Here is a 19,133-nt window from a genome sequence, read left to right as displayed (position 1 = left end):
TATTACATCAACTAAACGCTTTAATGAAGCAGATGAGTATGCAAAGGTCATTAGATATGGTCAAAGGTTGTTTTTTTTTTCATTCCACAAGAGAGAATAATCAGGTTTACATTATATAAAATATTAATATTTTTTGGGTCATTTTGTGTCTTTTTTTGGTGATGATTTCAAAGTTCTGGAAAAGTCTCATGTTGCATTGCGACACTCCCACGTGTATTCTCATTTTGTCTTTTTTTAGTCTTTTTGTGTCATTTTTAGTCTTTTTTGTGTCTTATTGGGTCATTTTGTTTCCTTTTTTGGGTTATTTTGTGTGGTTTTCTGGTAATTTTGTTTCTTTTTTGGGTCATTTTGTGTCTTTTTGGTCATTTTGGTTTTTTTTTTTGTCATTTTGTGTCTTTTTTGGTCATTTTATGTCTTTTTGTGGTCATTTTTTGTCATTTTGTGGTCAATTTGAGTTTTTTTGCTTACTTTTATGTCTTTTTTTGGTCATTTTTTTGTCATTATGTGGTCAATTTGATTCTTTTTTGGGTCATTTTGTGTCTTTTCTGACAAATCCCAAAGTATCAAGTTGTTACGTTCCAAGGAGTCTCTGGCTTGAAGCTGACTGTTACACACTCAGGAGGTCAGAATGGACCTTTAGACTGATAGCAAAGGACTTAGATTAAAAGTAACAATAAAATATAAAAAATATATATAAATGAACAGACAGAGAGATGTTTTAGTTGTTGTCTGCTTCATTATTTGTACAAAATCCCTCGTATCAACTGAGTTTGTCTGATCTGAACTGTGAGATTCTGTTCAGTGAGACAACATGATGTTCAATTGGGGGTTGCGACTCAAAAAGGTTAAAAGAACTCCTGATCTAACAGCTTCTCCTCCTGTCTCAGGTGTCCACACTAAGGGTCCGGCCCACAGCGATGGCAAGAACCACAGACAGGCCAACAGCAAGACCCCAGCCCCCTCAGCACCGAAACAGAGGGGCCGCAAACCCAGGTAAGACCTCCAGAGAGAGAGAGAGAGAGAGTTATAAAGGGGAAGAGGGCAGAATGGGAGAGATTTAGAAGAAATAGAGTGAAGGAAAGAAAGAGGCTCTGCTAGAAAAAAGCCCTAAAAGTGGACACTGATGGAGTAAGGCAAGCAAGAAAGAGCAAGGCAGCAGTAAAACTGTCACCAGCAACAAATTAAGCAGTTCTCCTCCAGGAAACTCTAACAAATATTTCACTTTGGATTTTTTTTTTTTTTGCTTTATTGGAGAGTCGGTAAAGATGGGAAGGAGAACAACGTGGAACCAAACAGAGTCAGCCACGAGGATTCTTTCCAAAATGTGAAGAATCCGAGTTTCAATCAGTCCTAAATGTTTCACCTGATCGATGAACAAAAAAATAGATGAGGGCCGCTCTAAAGGCCTGTTAAAGGAGAGGAATGGAACTGAAAAAGGCTCTTTTTTACACTCTTTTTAGTCACTAAAACGCCTCATACACTCTCCTGATTCTCTGTTACTTCCCTCACTCAGTTTGAGACTCGTTAACCCTTTAGAGTCCATGAAAGCAGCGGCACATTAACTTCTTCATGATGCGAAGACATAAAAATGAAGCAACATTGAGTCTCTCCATCAGATTCCCTCTAAAGTTCTGGCTTGAAACTCCATGCCAGATTTTGTTTTGATGATATTCAGCCAAGTAAAACCGGACAATATATTTAGTATAAAAATATAGAACTAGACATTATCCTCATTTTACCTGTTATGTGTTATATATGACACCTGTATTCAAATTTGCAACATTTAAAATTCTGTTTTGAAACATAATTTTCAAGATCAGATTTTATGTTTCCTTGGTTTCTTTTGGGGTCAAAATTTTGATCAAGTAAGTCAAAGTTATAAATTAATTATCAGGACATATAGGAGAGGTAACGCTGAAAAAACTGATACCAACATGGCATGGAGAAGATTTTTAACAGATTTTTAAATGGACATAATAGCCCAAGATTTCAGAGGGTTAATATATCCATACTGTATAATTTGCTAATTCCAGCCTTTTAATCGTGAAGGTTTGATACTTTTTTTTCATTCATAATTCATGTATGATAGTAAACTGAACATATTTGGGTTTGGGACATTCAGTTGAGTAAAACGAGCGATGTTCTCGGTGACCAAACGACAAATCAAAGCTAGAACATTTCTAAAGAAATGTTGAGTGTGCTTGACTCTCACCCATACATTATTAGATTACAATTGAACTGTTCTCAAAATGGAAAAGAGGAGGAAGTCATGTAAGATACTGGACTGAAAGCATTTTTGGCAAAACCATAATTTCTATGATTGATCCGACTTCACTTTGAGCATCCTGAGTTCTTCCTGAACGTCTACATGTGTTTTGTGATGAAAAATTAAGAAAAATTAGATAGAAAAGATATTGGGGTTTTTTAGAGCGATCAGAAGAAACTGGTAGCTCTGCTTTCCTCCAGATATTTTCCCGCCTTTTTCCCATGGCGGTCTATGAGGCTGTGGGTGGTGTTGGTGGATCATCTGTGGTCCTACGCCCAAACTATAATATATAATATATTTTCTACGTTTCTATGTATAAATTATTTCTGTAGAGTGGTATCTGCGGCATCGAGCGCAGTTTCCAAATTTATTTTTTGACAATTTTTTCTCTCCCTCTGCACTCTAGCGATGATGTCATCCACTCTAGCCTCTCCATAGGGTAACATTGGGGGGATTTTTTGCCGTGTTTTTGCCAAATAATTTGAAAACCGTTTACCAAAACCCTTAGAAAAGTCATAGCAGACTTGTCATGGCCGAGACGGTCGATTTGATACCTTTTTAGTGTATGTGAGAGAAGTCGACTGAAAAACAACACGGAAGAAACGGAAGAATCATAACAATAAGAATAAGCCCGTTGAATAGAAGTTAGTGTGCTGTTGCAAGCAAGTACAGAAAATAAGAATAAGCCCACGGAATAACAATTCATTTTCTTTTGCAAGCAAGCACACAAAAAATAGTCCCAGTGAATAGTAGTTAGTGTGCTTTTGCAAGCAAGCACACAAAATAATCTGCAGATAAATTATGCTGAAGATGATCGTTAGTTGCACACCAAAACTTAACCATCTCAGTCTTTACACCAAACAAAACATTTAAAATATAATCTTTTGCCTGAACTTTCTAGAAGCAGTCGCAGCACTTCTAACCTCGTGGGACCCATCGCTTCAACAAAAAAAGAGACACACTGACATTCTGCTTGTCTTTTTTTTGGTTTTAGAAAAGATCTGTCTTTTTAACGGCAGGGTTTTCTACAAATAGTCCCTCTCATGACCCCGTCTGTCTTCCTCACTACCTTTTCTTGTTTCTTTCTCCGCTCTATCTCATCCAAATGGTTCCTTTTCCCTGCCCTCCTCTCTTCATCCCTCTCTTTATCCCTGCAGCCTCTTCAGAGCAGCTGAGTGCTCTTTATCAGGCTGGAGGAGAAGCAGAGCGGTGAAGTGTCTGCAATAACACACTTTAACTGCATTATTCTTTTACTTTCTACTCAAGAGAGGCTGTTAAACAACTGGAGTCATTTTCTATTGAGCCTTTATCAGATAAATAACAGAAATATTCTCTGATTAACCTTTTGACAGCTCAGTTTAACACTTTAAACCATGGGTCTCAAACTGGTGGCCCGTGGGCCAATTGTGGCCCTCGTGACGATATTTTGTGGCCCCCACCTTGATATGAAAGTTTAATGTGAGTTTTATATGAATGGCTCTTTACCGTGTTGTGTGTGGAAGGTCCCTTTAACTACTTTTTTTGGTCATTTTGTGTCTTTTTTTAAATAATTGTGTGTCTTTTTAAATAATTTTGTGTCCTTTTAAAAAAATAATTGTGTGTCTTTTTAAAATTTTGTGTCTTATTGGTAATTTTGTTTCTTTTTTAAGTAATTTAGTTTTTTCCTGTCATTTTGTGTCTTTTTTTAAATAATTTTGTGTCTTTATTTGGTCATTTTGTGTCTTTTTTTGTAATTTTGTGTCTTTTTTTGGTCATTTTGTGTCTTTTTTTTAAAGTAATTTAGTGTTTTTTCCAGTCATTTTGTGTCTTTTTTTGTCAATTTGTGTCTTTTTTTGGTAATTTTGTGTCTTTTTGGTAATTCTGTGTATTTTTTGGTCATTTTGTGTGGTTTTTTTTTTTTTGTCATTTTGTGTCTTTTTTAAAAGGAATTTAGTGGGGGTTTTTTCAGTCATTTTGTGTCTTTTTTGTCATTTTGTCTTTTTCTTTGTCATTTTGTGTCTTTTTTTTTGGTAATTTTGTGTCTCTTTTGGTAATTTTGTGTCTTTTTTTTGGCCATTTTGTGTCTTTTTTTTGGTCATTTCATGTCTTTTTTAAGTAATTTAGTTTTGTGATGTGATGGTAAGAAACAGCCTGATGAGAGACGGAGACAGAAAAATAAAGTTTCAAATGAGTATAAGAGGGAGAGAAGAAGCATCAAATAAAAAGGGATGATGTTAACGGAGAGGAGATGAAAAGCATCAGAGGTAATGATGTGACATGAAGGAGGGAAGATAAGACGGAGGAAAACGGATAAAACGGAGAGAAAGGAGTCATTGATGTCTGGATGAGGAGGAGGAAGAGGAGGAGGAGGAGGAAGAGGAGGTCTGGTGAACTTGTCTGACTCGGGGTCATTTCCAGGTCGTCTCTGGTATCAGGTCATGTTTTGTTCAGATAACTCCAGTCACAAGAAGATTATAAAGTCGTCATGTGGTGCAGCTTTAAATCCATCTTAATCTGTTGCTTTGTCTTTCCTCAGCTCTCTCTCATTAACTGGGACGCCACATTTATCTTCTCTGTTCTGCTGCTGCAGCTGACAGAACAGTTCACTTTTTGATAAGAGGAATGTGAGTTCTAAGGGACTGATAGGAGCATCTAAAGGGACAAATTAATTAGTGATTTCCTGCTGTTCATTTATCAAATTTGTCACATATCAACCCTTTGATGCACAATATATAAACACCTTCTAATGCACAACATTTTGACTCATTTTGTGTCTTTTTTTTAGTCATTTTGTGTCTTTTTTTTTGGTCATTTTGTGTTTTTTTTTGTGTCTTTTTTATGGTCATTTTGTGTCTTTTTTTGGTCATTTTGTGTCTTTTTTGGTCATTTTGTCTTTTTTTAGTCATTTTGTGTCTATTTGGTCATTTTGTTTGTTTTGTCATGTATCTTTCTATAGTAATTTTGTGTCTTTTTTTAGTCATGTATCTTTCTATAGTAATTTTGTGTCTTTTTTTAGTCATTTTGTCATTTTTTGTCATTTTGTGTCTTTTTCGGTCATTTTGTGTCTTTCTTTAGTCATTTTGTGTCTTCTTGTGTCTTTTTCAGTCATTTTGTGTCTTTTGTCATTTTGTGTCTTTCTTTAGTCATTTTGTGTCTTCTTGTGTCTTTTTTTGGTCATTTTGTGTCTTTTTTTGGTAATTTTGTGTCTTTTTGTGTCTTTTTTTGTCATTTTGTGTCTTTCTTTAGTAATTTTGTGTCTTTTTGTGTCTTTTTTTGGTCATTTTGTGTCTTTTTTTTAGTAATTTTGTGTCTATTTTTTGGTGATGATTTCAAAGTTCTGGGAAAGTCCCATGTTGCATTGCAACACTCCCACATGTATTCTGATGCATTTCATTGGCCAAGAGACTGAAAATAGGTGGAAAAAACTACAAATACTACAAAACGACAACTTAGAATAAAAGCTCTGCTCCTGTCTGGTGTCCAACATTTCACCTGCCTGGTCAGCTGTTGTTCCTTTGTCTTCATTATGAAGGAATCATGACACCAGGAGACACTAGAACAGAGTCAGGATAAAATATTTGTTCTGTCTCAACCAACACTGGGCAGCTCCTCAGGGAGCAGCACAGTTTCTCCTGCTGCTGCTGCTAATTACTCACCAGAATTCCTCCTCTCCTCCTCCTCTCCTCCTCCCAGAGATCCTGGCGCAGCGCCGGTGGAGAAGAAGAAGAAGGGAAAGAGGAGAAACCAGGAGCTGGCTGTCCAGGAGGGGGCGGAGAGTGACGACACTACCTCAATGTCCCTCAACATGGGAGGAGAGGACAGCCAGGACCCCCTGGACCACACGGTGGGTCCCCACACACACACACACACACACACACACACACACACACAGACAGACACACACAGACAGACAGAGAGACAGAGAGAGAGACAGACAGACAGACAGACAGACAGACAGACAGACAGACAGACAGACAGACAGACAGACAGACAGACAGACAGACAGACAGACAGACAGACACTGGGTTTATATATGTCAGTAATTCCATTCAAAAAGGTTAAATAAGAACATAAGACACAAACTGACCAAAAAAACACACAAATTCCAAAAAAACAAAACATAAAATACCAAAAAACACAGAAATTGACCAAAAAAGACACAAAATTACCCAAAAAAAACACAGAAATTGACCAAAAGAAGACACAAAATGACCAAAAAAAACACACAAATTGACCAAAAAACCCCGTAAAATGACCAAAAAACACACAAATTGACAAAAAAAGACACAAATCGACCACAAATAGACACAAACTGACCAAAAAACACACAAATTGACCAACAAAAGACATAAAATGACCAAAAATTAGACACAAACTGACCAAAAAACACACAAATTGACCAAAAAAGACCAAAAAAGGACACAAATCAACCACAAATAGACACAAACTGACCAAAAAACACACAAATTGACCAAAAAAAGACATAAAACGACCAAAAAAAAGACACAAATCGACCACAAATAGACACAAACTGACCAAAAAACACACAAATCGGCCGCTAATGACAAAAAAGACCAAAAAAAAACCCCATTACATTCCTGAAGACTTCTCTCCATTTTCTCTCTTTCTGTCATTGTGTCCATCTATATTACTCAATACTTGGTTGGAGCTGTTTGACTTGAACGACTGTAAATGGACTTTTCCATCATATTCTAATGTATGGAGATGATCCTGTAGATATCAGAAGAGTTTCTGATTGTCCGTCTTATATTAACCCTCGGTGAGTCAGTGAGACGTGTTGATGAGGAGAAACGTCTCTGCAGCAGGAAGCAGACGGTCGGTGATTTAAATCAGAGGAACTTTCTTCTTGTAGTCATAAAACAGAAGCAGCAAGTTGTTTATGTCTCATAGATATTAATACATCATCATTCATTTGACAACTAATATACATTTTAATGATCTGGCATACATTACAGCCTCCACAGCAGTTATGAAAATACATTTATACAGCAAAACATCATCAGGATACCAAACGACTTTTTATGTTTGATAACAATGTTATATTCTTTAACATTTAATTACCTGGTGTTTTTTGTTTAAAGCGCTCATCTGCATGTTCACTTCACTTTATTTAATATGGATTTGTTCACATTAAGTAGCAGCAAATAGATCGTCTCCCAGAACTATTTTCTGGTTTTCCTTTTTTCTGGTTTTCCTTTTTTTCTGTTTTTCCTTTTTTCTTTTTTCCTTTTTTTCTGGTTTTCCCTTTTTCTCTGTTTTTTCCTTTTTTCTGGTTTTCCTTTTTTTCTGGTTTTCCTTTTTCTCTGTTTTTCCTTTTTTCTGGCTTTCCTTTTTTTCTGGTTTTCCTTTTTCCTCTTTTCAGTTTTTCCTTTTTTTCAGTTTTTCCTTTTTTTCTGCTTTACCTTTTTTCTGGTTGTCATTTTTTTTTCTGGTTTTCTGGTTTTCCTTTTTTCTGTTTTTCCTTTTTTCTGCTTTTCCTTTTTTATGGCTTTCCTTTTTTTCTGTTTTTCCTTTTTTCTGTTTTTCCTTTTTTCAGTTTTTCCTTTTTTTCTGTTTTTCCTTTTTTCTGTTTTTCCTTTTTCTGTTTTTCCTTTTTTCTGTTTTTCCTTTTTTTCTGTTTTTCCTTTTTTTCTGTTTTTTCCTTTTTTCTGGTTTTCCTTTTTCTCTGTTTTTCCTTTTTTCTGGCTTTCCTTTTTTTCTGGTTTTCCTTTTTCCTCTTTTCAGTTTTTCCTTTTTTTCAGTTTTTCCTTTTTTTCTGCTTAACCTTTTTTCTGGTTGTCATTTTTTTCTGGTTTTCTGGTTTTCCTTTTTTTTCTGGTTTTCCTTTTTTCTGCTTTTCCTTTTTTTCTGCTTTTCTGGTTTTCCTTTTTTCTGCTTTTCCTTTTTTTCCTTTTTTCTGTTTTTCCTTTTTTCTGCTTTTCCTTTTTTTCTGCTTTTCCTTTTTTTCTTGCTTTCCTTTTTTCTGCTTTTCCTTGTTTTCTGGTTTTCCTTTTTTCTGGTTATCCTTTTTTTTTGGTTTTCCTTTTTCCTTTTTCTCCTCTGTTTCTCCACTTCCCTTATTCCTCCTCAACTCTTCTTCTCTTGTCTAACCTCCCTTTCCTTTCTCCTCCCGTCCTTTAGAAGCGGCGTTCGGGCCGTCAGGTGAAGAGGAGGAAGTATAACGAGGATCTGGACTTCAAGGTGGTGGACGATGACGGAGAGACCATCGCTGTTCTGGGCGCCGGACGCATCTCAGCGCTCAACGCCACGGCGCTGGCCTGGCAGGCCGAGGTAAGACTAGAGACGGTCACATCACCGATCAGAACCCATCCATCACCTGGGACGATATTATTATGAATGTTTTACTCTTTTTTTTCCACCTTCTAATGCACAGCATTTTTAGTCATTTTGTGTCTTTTTTTTTTTAGTCATTTTGTGTCTTTTTATGTCCTTTTTTAGTCATTTTGTGTCTTTTTTTTGGTCATGTTGTGTCTTTTTTAAATAATTTTCTGTCTTTTTTTGGTAATTTTCTGTCTTTTTTTGGTGATGATTTCAAAGTTATGGAAAAGTCCCATGATGCATTGTGACACTTCCTAATATATTCTGATGCATTTCATTGGCCAAGAGACCCAAAATAGGTGGAAAAAACTACAAAAACTACAAAATGACATATCCGCTTTCCTGGCTTTAATGGTAGAATAACACAACAGCGTTTTAATGGTAGAAATGCAGTAAAGCTTTCCCGCCATCAGTTCATCCACTCATGCAGAGGCCGATTAGTCTTTCATGTATGTTAACCTTGTAATCATTTATTTACTAGATACTCGTCTGTGTTTTTTTCTTCTTTTTGCTCGTCTGTTTCAGGAAATCGTTGTGTTCTTTTGTGTGACATGACTTCAAATGCCTGATTACATTTGTCGTGTTTAAACTCGTTGGATTGTTTCCCCCACGAGGCACTAAATGCTTCTTGCATAAATTGCAGCTAGAGTGTGTGACATCAGACACCGGACACACTTTGAAAAAGTTCCAAAAGTTCCACTTCTTCTTCTTCTTCTTCTTCGTTTTAAAGCGGCAGCATTTCGGCGCACTACCGCCTCCTTTTGACCCTGAATGTATATCACACTATAACAAGCACTTGCAAAGCACATGTAGGTATAATGAGATCGGATCGGTGATTTTAACCTTTGATCTGATTTTTCGATCGATCCTTTTTTTTATCATATCGGGCCGATCAGGAGGACGGTTACAGCATTCCTGCCTGTGTGGCTGGTTTATTCCTCCTCTCTTCCTCTCCAGAGTGATATAATAATAACAATGTGACAATAACTCTGTGAGATCAGATGAACTGACCTTCATCTTTCTGTTTCTGTCTCTCAGGAACCACCGGAGGACGAGGCCAACATCATCGAGAAGATCCTGTCTGTCAAGACGGTGAAGAAGGAGGTGAAGGGACACACACACACACACACACACACACACACACACACACACACACACACGCACACACATTTATATATTTATATATTCATATAGAAATATTATACAAATCAGCTTTTGATAAGATCACACGCATTAAAATTTCAGGACATTGTATATTCAAAAACATTAGAAATTATGTTTCGAGTGGTAAACATGTCAATTCCTGTTTGTATTCAATAAATGTTTAAATTAAGGCAGGGGATTTGTGTCAGATTTGGGTGTAAAATTATGGAATTATGGACTAAATGATGAAATAAAAGGTGTGTAATTCTATGTTAGTTTTCAAGAAGACTTTAAAGTCTAAAATGATCAAGGGTTACAATGAAATTTGATTGAATTTTTTATTTTTCAGTTTAAGCTATCATGTGTTTTTTAACGGTGTGAATTATTCAGTTAATGTAATTTATATAGTGTATACATGTAGATGGTACAGGAGAGGTAAAAATAAGACTTTAGTGGCTTCAGCCTGTTCCTTTTTCAGTTGCTGTCTGATGGATTCTTTTGTAAAAACATGATTTTATTTTTGTTTTTTTGTAACTGAAATAAAGCATTCATTCATATCTCCTCCCAGACTTCATCATCAGAGGACCAAGTGGAGGAAACAGAGGAGTTTTACGTCAAGTACAGAAACTTGTGAGTGTCTTTTCTTCATTGTTTACTGTTGGGAATTAAGGATGAAGGTCTGAGGTAGTGCAAAAAATAAAAAAATACAATAAACAATAACAATTAAAACAATATTTTGAGGTTGTATGCTGTGCACAATATTAGGCAAGCTTGATAAAAAATAACAATGACTTAACTTAAGTGTTCATTCCTTGGCTTTACACACACATAACAATAAACTAAATGACACCAGTCAGACCAGTTAACATGAACACTGTTGAAACGCTGAATATTCTCAGCAGCTCCTCCTGTTGCTGTGTGTTGCTGTTTGGCTGCAGGTCGACTTTTCTCTGCTTCATTCTGGGACTTCAAGAGAGAAAATAACACTTTTCACTCACCAACATTTATGTAAACTTATTAACTCTTAATGCTTATGTATACTGACACTGTGTTGATACTTTTGAAAATGAGTATCGTATCTGGATACAAACGTTTTAGTATCGATACTTCTTTGAGTATCGATACTAGCTGATACCCTGTATTTGTATAGGTAGATTGTGCAAAGTGCAGCTTCGTGTCGGCAGGATGTGAATTTTGCTTTTTTTTAGCTCAGTGGGGAAACTGGTTTGTGAACTGTAATTTTGATGCCAGTTCACTAGTTGTAATTACCACCTGCTGCGACCAGGTGAAGCAGGTGAGGGCTACAGGACTCTGATCATTGATTCATTGATTGGAAGTGTCACCATGTTGATGGAGAGGTGTGTAATACATTTAGAAGTGAGCTTGTTGTTTAAAAGCTCATCTGTTGGCAGGATAGTAAAAAGCAGCCTGATAATCAGCTTTTTCAGCCTCCTGGAACCTTTGTGAACTGTTTTTATTAGTTTTTTATTATCTGTATTGTTTGTGAAGCCTTTGGTGCAATTGTCACGGCTTTTTCACCATGTGTGACTTATTTATGAATTTAAAGTTTAGTGAGTTTTAGGGTACCTTCATGCAGTGAAAAATGTGATCATTTGGCACCAATAAAAATAAAAGTAATACACAGCCAAACGAAAAACAACAGGGACCTCGCAGGTCATCGTGTTCTGGCCCTAATAAAAACGCTAGAAAATGCTTAAAAGGTTGCTAGATAAATATACTCTGGTGTTGGAAACACTGTGAATGTAAGAGTTAGCATGACGCTGTTTGGTTACTTTTAAATAAATATGCCACTTAAGTTGGTTTGCATCAAATCTAACTGGTTTAAGATCTTAAACTGGACCGGATCAGAGAGAACAGGAGCTTTTGGAGATCCTGATCCTGGTTCTGGGTGTTACCGGGCAGATGTGAAACCTCAGACATGTTAGAATAAAACGTCCTCATGGTCGGTGGAAACATATTTACATTGAGGAGTGTCTTGACTTTGTTCCAGCGACTTAGTTAATAGTTTGTGTGACATTGATTTCTCCAGGAGAAGTTGACTCTGGAGACAGAGAGGAGGTCCACAGCAGGAGGTGCTGAGGGATTTATCTTTCTCTTTAAGAAAGCTCCTACACAGATATACCATCTTTATTATCATCGTAATTTATTCTCAGGGGTGATGAATAAAACATGGTGGAGAGGTAAATCAAACTGAATGGATGTGGATGCTTTACTGCTCCCTCACTGTATTTAGACTAATGGATTCACAAATTATAAAGTTACAGCAAAGTGCCCCAAGTATAATATTTGTAGTGTAAAAATCATTATTATTATACATAATTCATTATCAAATGCATAAGTAGTTGAGTCCCTGCATGCAGCTCTACTGTACTGTTCGCTGCAGTGACATTTATATTTGTCCATTTATAGATTGAGGTTTATGGATTAAATCATGCATGTTAAATTGTTGCCATAGTAACAGCATTTGTTCTGCCTCCTTCCCATCGACTAATAATCAGGCAATTTGTTGTCAGAGCACATCTCAGAGAGTGAGACGTCCTCATTCTTCTCTGCTCCACGCTGCATACAGAGAATAATCAGAGCATAAACACTCTGTAGGATACAGTAGAGCAGTAGTTCTCAACCTTTATGAGTCACGACCCCAAATTTAACATGCATGTTGTCCACGACCCCCACTCACTGAACACAATCTCCACGCTGTCAGTTCAGATCACCCAAAAAAAGGAAACAAAATGACCAAAAAAAGGAAACAAAATGACCAAAAAAAGGAAACAAAATGATCAAAAAAAGACACAAAATGACTAAAAAATACATAAAATGACCAAAAAAGACACAAAATGACTAAAAAAGAAACAAAATGACCAAAAAAGAAACAAAATGACCCAAAAAAGAAACAAAATGACCAAAATAGACACAAAACAACCAAAAAAAGAAACAAAATGACCAAAAAAGAAACAAAATGACCAAAAAAAGAAACAAAATGACCCAAAAAAGAAACAAAATGACCAAAAAAGACACAAATCGACTAAAATAGAAACAAAATGACCAAAAAAACACACAAAATGACCCAAAAAAGACACAAAATGAACAAAAAAAAGACACAAAATGACGAAAAAAAGACACAAAATGACTAAAAAAAAAGACATTAAGTGACCAAAAAGACTAAAACACATGAGCACTTTAACACAGTGGAGACAGAGCTGACTTCCAAAATGATTTGGCGACCCCCAGAAATCATCTTGCGACCCCAATTGGGGTCCCGACCCCAAGGTTGAGAATAGCTGCAGTAGAAGGCATCTACCACCACTTAATAAAACACATTTCTGCCCCAAATCTCTGGTTGAATTCCTGTCTGACAGAAGCATCACATTCGTTTGTTTTGATTTTGTGTCGTCGCTCCGTTTTGTTTCCATACACGGTTATGTTTTTGATCCACCAAATGGCATTTCAGCCATTTTAATTATGGTCTTTTAAATTTGAAAGGACTTCAAATTAAACTTGTATAATGCATTGAATTCAAACAACAAACAGGTATTTATTTTGTGAGATTAATTCATTTAAATTATACACTGTAAAAAAAAAAAAAAATGTTTTTACGGTAAAAACCAGCAACTGTGGTTGCCAGAACTTTACCGTAATAAATACGATGCAACTTTTTCAAATATTACTGTAAAATTATATTAACACTGTTGATTTCACGTTTAAGATTGTCAGTATAAATGACAGTATAAATAAAAAGTTTTTCCATCAAAAGAAACGCTGTTCTGCCACATAATTGACAAGAAAATACTTTATAAATGCTTCATAAATTAAATATTTTACATATTTTACATATTAAATATTACAGTATATTGAAGCATGTTGAACGCTTAAAATAAGAAATTAACTCTTAAAACAAGATAAATGATCTAACACTTCTAAATCAATAAATACAAATCTAAAGTTATTTTTTAAATCTTGGTAAGAACCAAATAATCATCAGGTCACTCTGCTCGGGCCAGTTCATCACTGCTGGCAGCTTTAATTTATCTGGTTTGAAGAGTTAATTTCTTATTTTAAGCGTTCAACATGCTTATTTCTAGATTTAATAATCTTAATTTAATAAATCTTGTCAAGGTAAATTATCTGTCCATGCAGCAAGATCATTTTTAGAATAATGCAAATTGAACTCTGCTGAGAATCTGACTGAACCAGAGGCTGACCTGAAAACTTTTCAGTCGTGTTTCTAATGAATGGTTTTGTGTTTGAGGCAGAAACGATGTGATCTGAGGAGATGTTTGTGTCCAGATGTGTTGGTGTTGACTGTCTGCTTGTGTTGTTTCAGCTCCTACCTGCACTGTAAGTGGGCCACTCTGGAGGAGCTGGAGAAAGACCCCAGAATCCACCAGAAGATTAAACGCTTCAGGACCAAACAGGCCCAGATGAAACACCTGTTCACCGAGGTAACAGTCAACATCAGCTGCTGTCTGGATGGATGGAGGTCTAATCTCCTCATTTACAGACAAATTTGTCTTTCATAATCTGTTAAAGCTATTACCAAAGACATTTTTCTCATCAAATCTCTGTTAGGAGAATGTAAACATGATCAGGAGCCTAAAAAATGAGACATTCAGTCATCAGAGCTGCTGCAGACAGAGGACATTATGGAGGACAGATGATAATACGTCGTTTCCATTGGTCAAAACAAAAGATTCATAACATATTTCCCTCAGTAGATCCTCCATGTGACAGATGTGGACTGGGTCATATAATAATAATAAATAATAATACATTTTATTTGTAATGCACGTTACATCAGAGGAAATCTCAAAGTGCTACAGGTTAAAAGCATAACAGTCTCATTTTAAAAAAGGATAAAAAAGGAAAAAAACTGCTAAAAACAGAAGAAAAAGTATATAAACATACATACATACATTATTTTATTTTAAACATTTTTTATTTATTTATATTTATTCCTGTCTCTGTTTATTTAATTTAATTTAATTTTTATATGGGTTTTTTTGTATATGTTTGGGTACATATATATCGGTATAATATATATATATATATATATATATTTTTTTTTTTTTTTTCATTAATCTCCTACATCTGTCTACTGAGATACATAAGTTAATACAACTTAAATTACCTTTTTATGTAAACATGTACATGTCTGATATATTTTATGTTCAAAATGAGGAAAATAAAAAAAAAGGAGTTGGGAAAAATAAAGAAAGTGGTTTGAAATTGAGCATAGAAGCATAATTTGGCCTTTCCTCGTAGTTTTAACGTCATGGCACCACGTCAGGCTCCATTGTTTGCTTTTATCAAAGCCTTTCACAGCAAATGTTAAGTCTGTTTTATTTCTATAGGTTAAAGTCAGCAGATTGTGTCAGAGGGCTTTACAGTCGGGCGGGATAAAACAACAAAACCAAAGTTTTAATTATGGGTACTGAAGCACAGAGAGAGAAACTAACTATGGAACTCCAAGAACTGAGTTTGAACCCTTGTTAACAAGTTAAAAACCTGGGAGTTCTCAAGTTTGTTGTGAAGAAGTTCTGCTATTCTCTTCTATCCTGTTTTTTTCTGTTTACATTCTTTATTTATTTATGTTTCTGATAATGTCTCCTCATTTTTGGAGTTGGGGTTGTAATAACCTAATGCATGAGGTTATTAAACCACCATGTTTCCTCTCTGTTCTTGTGTTTATTAGGTTATTTTCTTTATTATTCTACAGCTTGTTGCTTATTTCTGAGTTATACTGAGCTGATTAATAATCTCCGTCTCTCTCCGTCCTGTTTTCCAGCCTGATGAGGACTTGTTTAACCCGGACTACGTGGAGGTGGACCGAGTGCTGGAGGTGGCCGTTACCACGGATACGGAGACTGGAGAGGTAATAAACACAGAGACGCTCCCACAGCAGTGTTTTTTCTTTTTTGAAACTTTAATTTTATTTAAATTTTTGCAGCTTATACAGACATATATATATATATATATATATATATATATATATATATATATATATATATATATATATATATATATATATATATATATATATATATATATATATCAAATTATTTAATTGGGGTGGGCTCTAGGATTTTAATCCATTCTTTATGCTTTGTTACAAAGTCCCTTAGTTGTAAATAGGTGAAGAAGTCTGTTATTGGAGAGTGTAAATTCCATTCTTAACTGTTCAAATGATTTGAAACACCCATCTTTATGAAGTTGGTAGGTTTGTGAGTCCGTGCTCACCCCACTTTCTAAATCCAAAACCATTTATAAAACCAATGTTGGTTAATGCTGAGATTGCTTTAGGCAGTCCATAAGATTTTTTTTATTTTCCTCCAAATCTTCAATGTGGTCCTTCACAGCAGTGTTTTACCGGTTTAAAAAGCTTTTTACTGTGTGGTAGTCCTGTGGCACACACACACACACACACACACACAAACACTCAAACAGCCTGTTTTTCTGTGTGTCTCCTGTAGGAGGTGACCCATTACCTGGTTAAGTGGTGCAGTCTGTCGTACGAGGAGGCGACGTGGGAGCTGCAGGAGGACTTGGACCCGGAGAAGATCAAAGAGTTTGAGGAGATCCAGAAGCTGCCGGCAGACCTGCGACACATGGTGAGGAGAACCACGATCATAGTCCTAAAGAGAAGAGAAACTGTTTGATTCAGAACAACACAGGTTTAGTTTCAGAGAGAAACTTCAGATCAGAGTTCACTTTGAAAAACAGCTCATGTGTCGGCGTTTATCGGCACAATATTATTCTGGTTGTTTCAGTATTTTATACTATATACAGATGTTTTTACTGGTTAAAACATCTAACTTTGCACATAGAAATGAGCAAAAATCATCATCTTTTTAATTAGATTAACATTTTGAAACCTTATGAGAAGGAATGCAAAACTTCCATATCAGAGAATACAATTTAACAATGTTTTATAACTTAAAAAGTCAATGACTTAATAAATTAAAACGCCATTACATTTCCCAATAATATTCTTAAATAACAAAAAAGTAAATAAATTGGAGAATAAAATAGGAGGGGAATGCAAATAGAAAAAAAAATCACTAAATAAAGGAATAAATAAAACGTTAAAAGTGAATGCATACTTTTATAAAGATATTAAAAATAAATTAAATGTAAAAATAAAAATGTAGAAAGATGTATTAATGATTGAATACAAAAATATTTTGAAATATGTTTAAAAAATGGAAAAAGATTAATACATTTAATAACCAAAAAATGCAATAAATATATAAACTAAAGGGAAAGTTAAATAGGAAAGTACATGAATAATAAATAAAAGAAGCAAATAAAATGTTAATATGTTAAAAAAAAAATATATATATATTGAAAACCATGTGAACAATTCAAAATAAATTGGAGTAATAAATTAATTTGATAACCAAAAAATGTAATAAATATATGAACTAAAGGGAAAGTTAAATAGGAAAGTAAATGAATAATAAATAAAAGAAGCAAATAAAACTAAAATGCAAGAATATAAATATGTAAAAAAATAAATTAATAAAAATATACAAAAATATTTAAAAATGTGTAAACAATTCAAAATAAATTAATTTAATAACCAAAAAAAAAACAAAAAATGTAATAAATATATGAACTAAAGGAAAAGTTAAATAGGAAAGTAAATGAATGATTAATAAAAGAAGCAAATAAAACTTAAATGTAAAAAAAAAGGTTAAATAAATAAATACAAAAATATTTAAAACTATGTAACGCTTCAAAATAAATTATAGTAATACATTTATTTAATAACCCAAAAATGTAGTAAATATATAAACTATAGTGAAACTTAAATAGGAAAGTAAATTAATAATAAATAAAAGAAGCAAATAAAACATAAATGCAAAAATGTAAAAAAAAAAAAAAAAAGATTAAATAAATAAGTAAATACAAGAATATTTAAAATTATGTAAGTATTTTATAAATAAATTAATTTAATAACCAAAAAATTTAATAAATAACCTAAAGGGAAAGTTAAATAGGAAAGTGAATGAATAATAAATACCCATTATGTCATATTTGATCAATTGACTAAAACCTAAATTTTAAAAAATAAATAAAATAGTTTTTGGCAGATTTAATGGCCTGCTCGTTTATATCTTGAATCACTTAGTTATTTATTTTAGATTTTGGCAGCGTCCATGTTTGATGGCTGTGGTGCCAGGAGATGAAGTCTGTCTGTATTGTGATGCTGATAGTTGATTGGCTGACTGACTCCAGCTGTCAGAGAGCACATTACCTCTGAGTCCATGAAAAGATACGCAGATGTGGGCGGCAATTCACACGTCTGGAAGCAGACTCTCTTTGATAAATAGTGAGTGGAAACATTAACATTTTGAGTTTAGGTTGGTGGGCGGATGAAAGAGACACGGGAAACTGCAGAAATCCACAAAAACATTTGTCTTTATATTTCATCTTTAGAGCAGACAGACGGACCTTCAGCCCACATCTCCTCCACCACGTCCACGTCTTCGCCCTGTTTTCCTTTTCATGCTGCTAATGAGAGTAAATGCAATCAGGGAGGGTTTCTTTCTTTTTCCCTGCAACATCAGGCCTGGTCTTTAAGGGTGTTTCCACTACAGTCTAATACCCAGAATGAGGTGGATCTCCCTAACCTGAATATGAGCCGTCCTGAGGGTCTTTTGTCAGGACTTTTTTAGTCCCTGTAGAAGAGCAGGGACGTTTTTCTCCCCTATAAAAATCCTGGTTGCTGATTGGATAGAACGCTAAGCAGGATGTGACGTAGTACTGGACGCCACAACAACACGCAACATTTGTAAAAGCTGGTGAAGCAGTGTTGGCAACTTAGCAACTTTGTTGCTTCGTTTAGAGACTTTTCAGACCCCCTTAGCGACTATTTTTCAATAAAGCGACTGGAGACAAATCCAGCGACTTTTTCTGGTGTTATTGGAGACTTTTGGAGACTCGTTCTTACTCTTCTTAGCGAGCCGCGGGGTCCGGAGGCTCATTAAGAAGAGTAAGAACGAGTCGAAGCAGCACAGTCCTCCTGCAGCAGTCTCTCCCAGCTGCAGAGCAGGAGGGGATGTTAACCCCTTAGCGTCTAGTCTACAATTTGCTAACAGGCTAACAGTTAGCTCTGTAGCAGTACAGCGTGTATGTGCTAACAGGCTAAGAGTTAGCTCTGTAGCAGTACAGTGTGTATGTGCTAACAGGCTAACAGTTAGCTCTGTAGCAGTACAGTGTGTATGTGCTAACAGGCTAACAGTTAGCTCTGTAGCAGTACAGTGTGTATGTGCTAACAGGCTAACAGTTAGCTCTGTAGCAGTACAATGTGTATGTGCTAACAGGCTAACACTTAGCTCTGTAGCAGTACAGTGTGTATGTGCTAACAGGCTAACAGTCAGCT

At 35.2% G+C, this 19,133-nt stretch overlaps 1 protein-coding gene across 1 annotated transcript in view; it reads left to right on the top strand.

The window, feature by feature from the left end:
- chd6 (chromodomain helicase DNA binding protein 6) overlaps positions 1–19,133 on the top strand; it is a 162,897-nt gene that overhangs the window by 82,873 nt on the left and 60,891 nt on the right. Inside the window, exons 4-11 of the mRNA XM_059330328.1 lie at positions 888–993; positions 5,939–6,089; positions 8,387–8,536; positions 9,623–9,688; positions 10,296–10,357; positions 14,073–14,190; positions 15,534–15,620; positions 16,219–16,356. Coding sequence (XP_059186311.1) covers positions 888–993; positions 5,939–6,089; positions 8,387–8,536; positions 9,623–9,688; positions 10,296–10,357; positions 14,073–14,190; positions 15,534–15,620; positions 16,219–16,356 — 878 coding nt within the window. The remainder of the gene's footprint in view (positions 1–887; positions 994–5,938; positions 6,090–8,386; positions 8,537–9,622; positions 9,689–10,295; positions 10,358–14,072; positions 14,191–15,533; positions 15,621–16,218; positions 16,357–19,133) is intronic.

The sequence above is a fragment of the Centropristis striata genome, chromosome 3 (assembly GCF_030273125.1).
Source record: "Centropristis striata isolate RG_2023a ecotype Rhode Island chromosome 3, C.striata_1.0, whole genome shotgun sequence".
Lineage (NCBI taxonomy): Eukaryota > Metazoa > Chordata > Actinopteri > Perciformes > Serranidae > Centropristis > Centropristis striata.
This window is presented reverse-complemented; position numbering and strand designations above follow the sequence as displayed.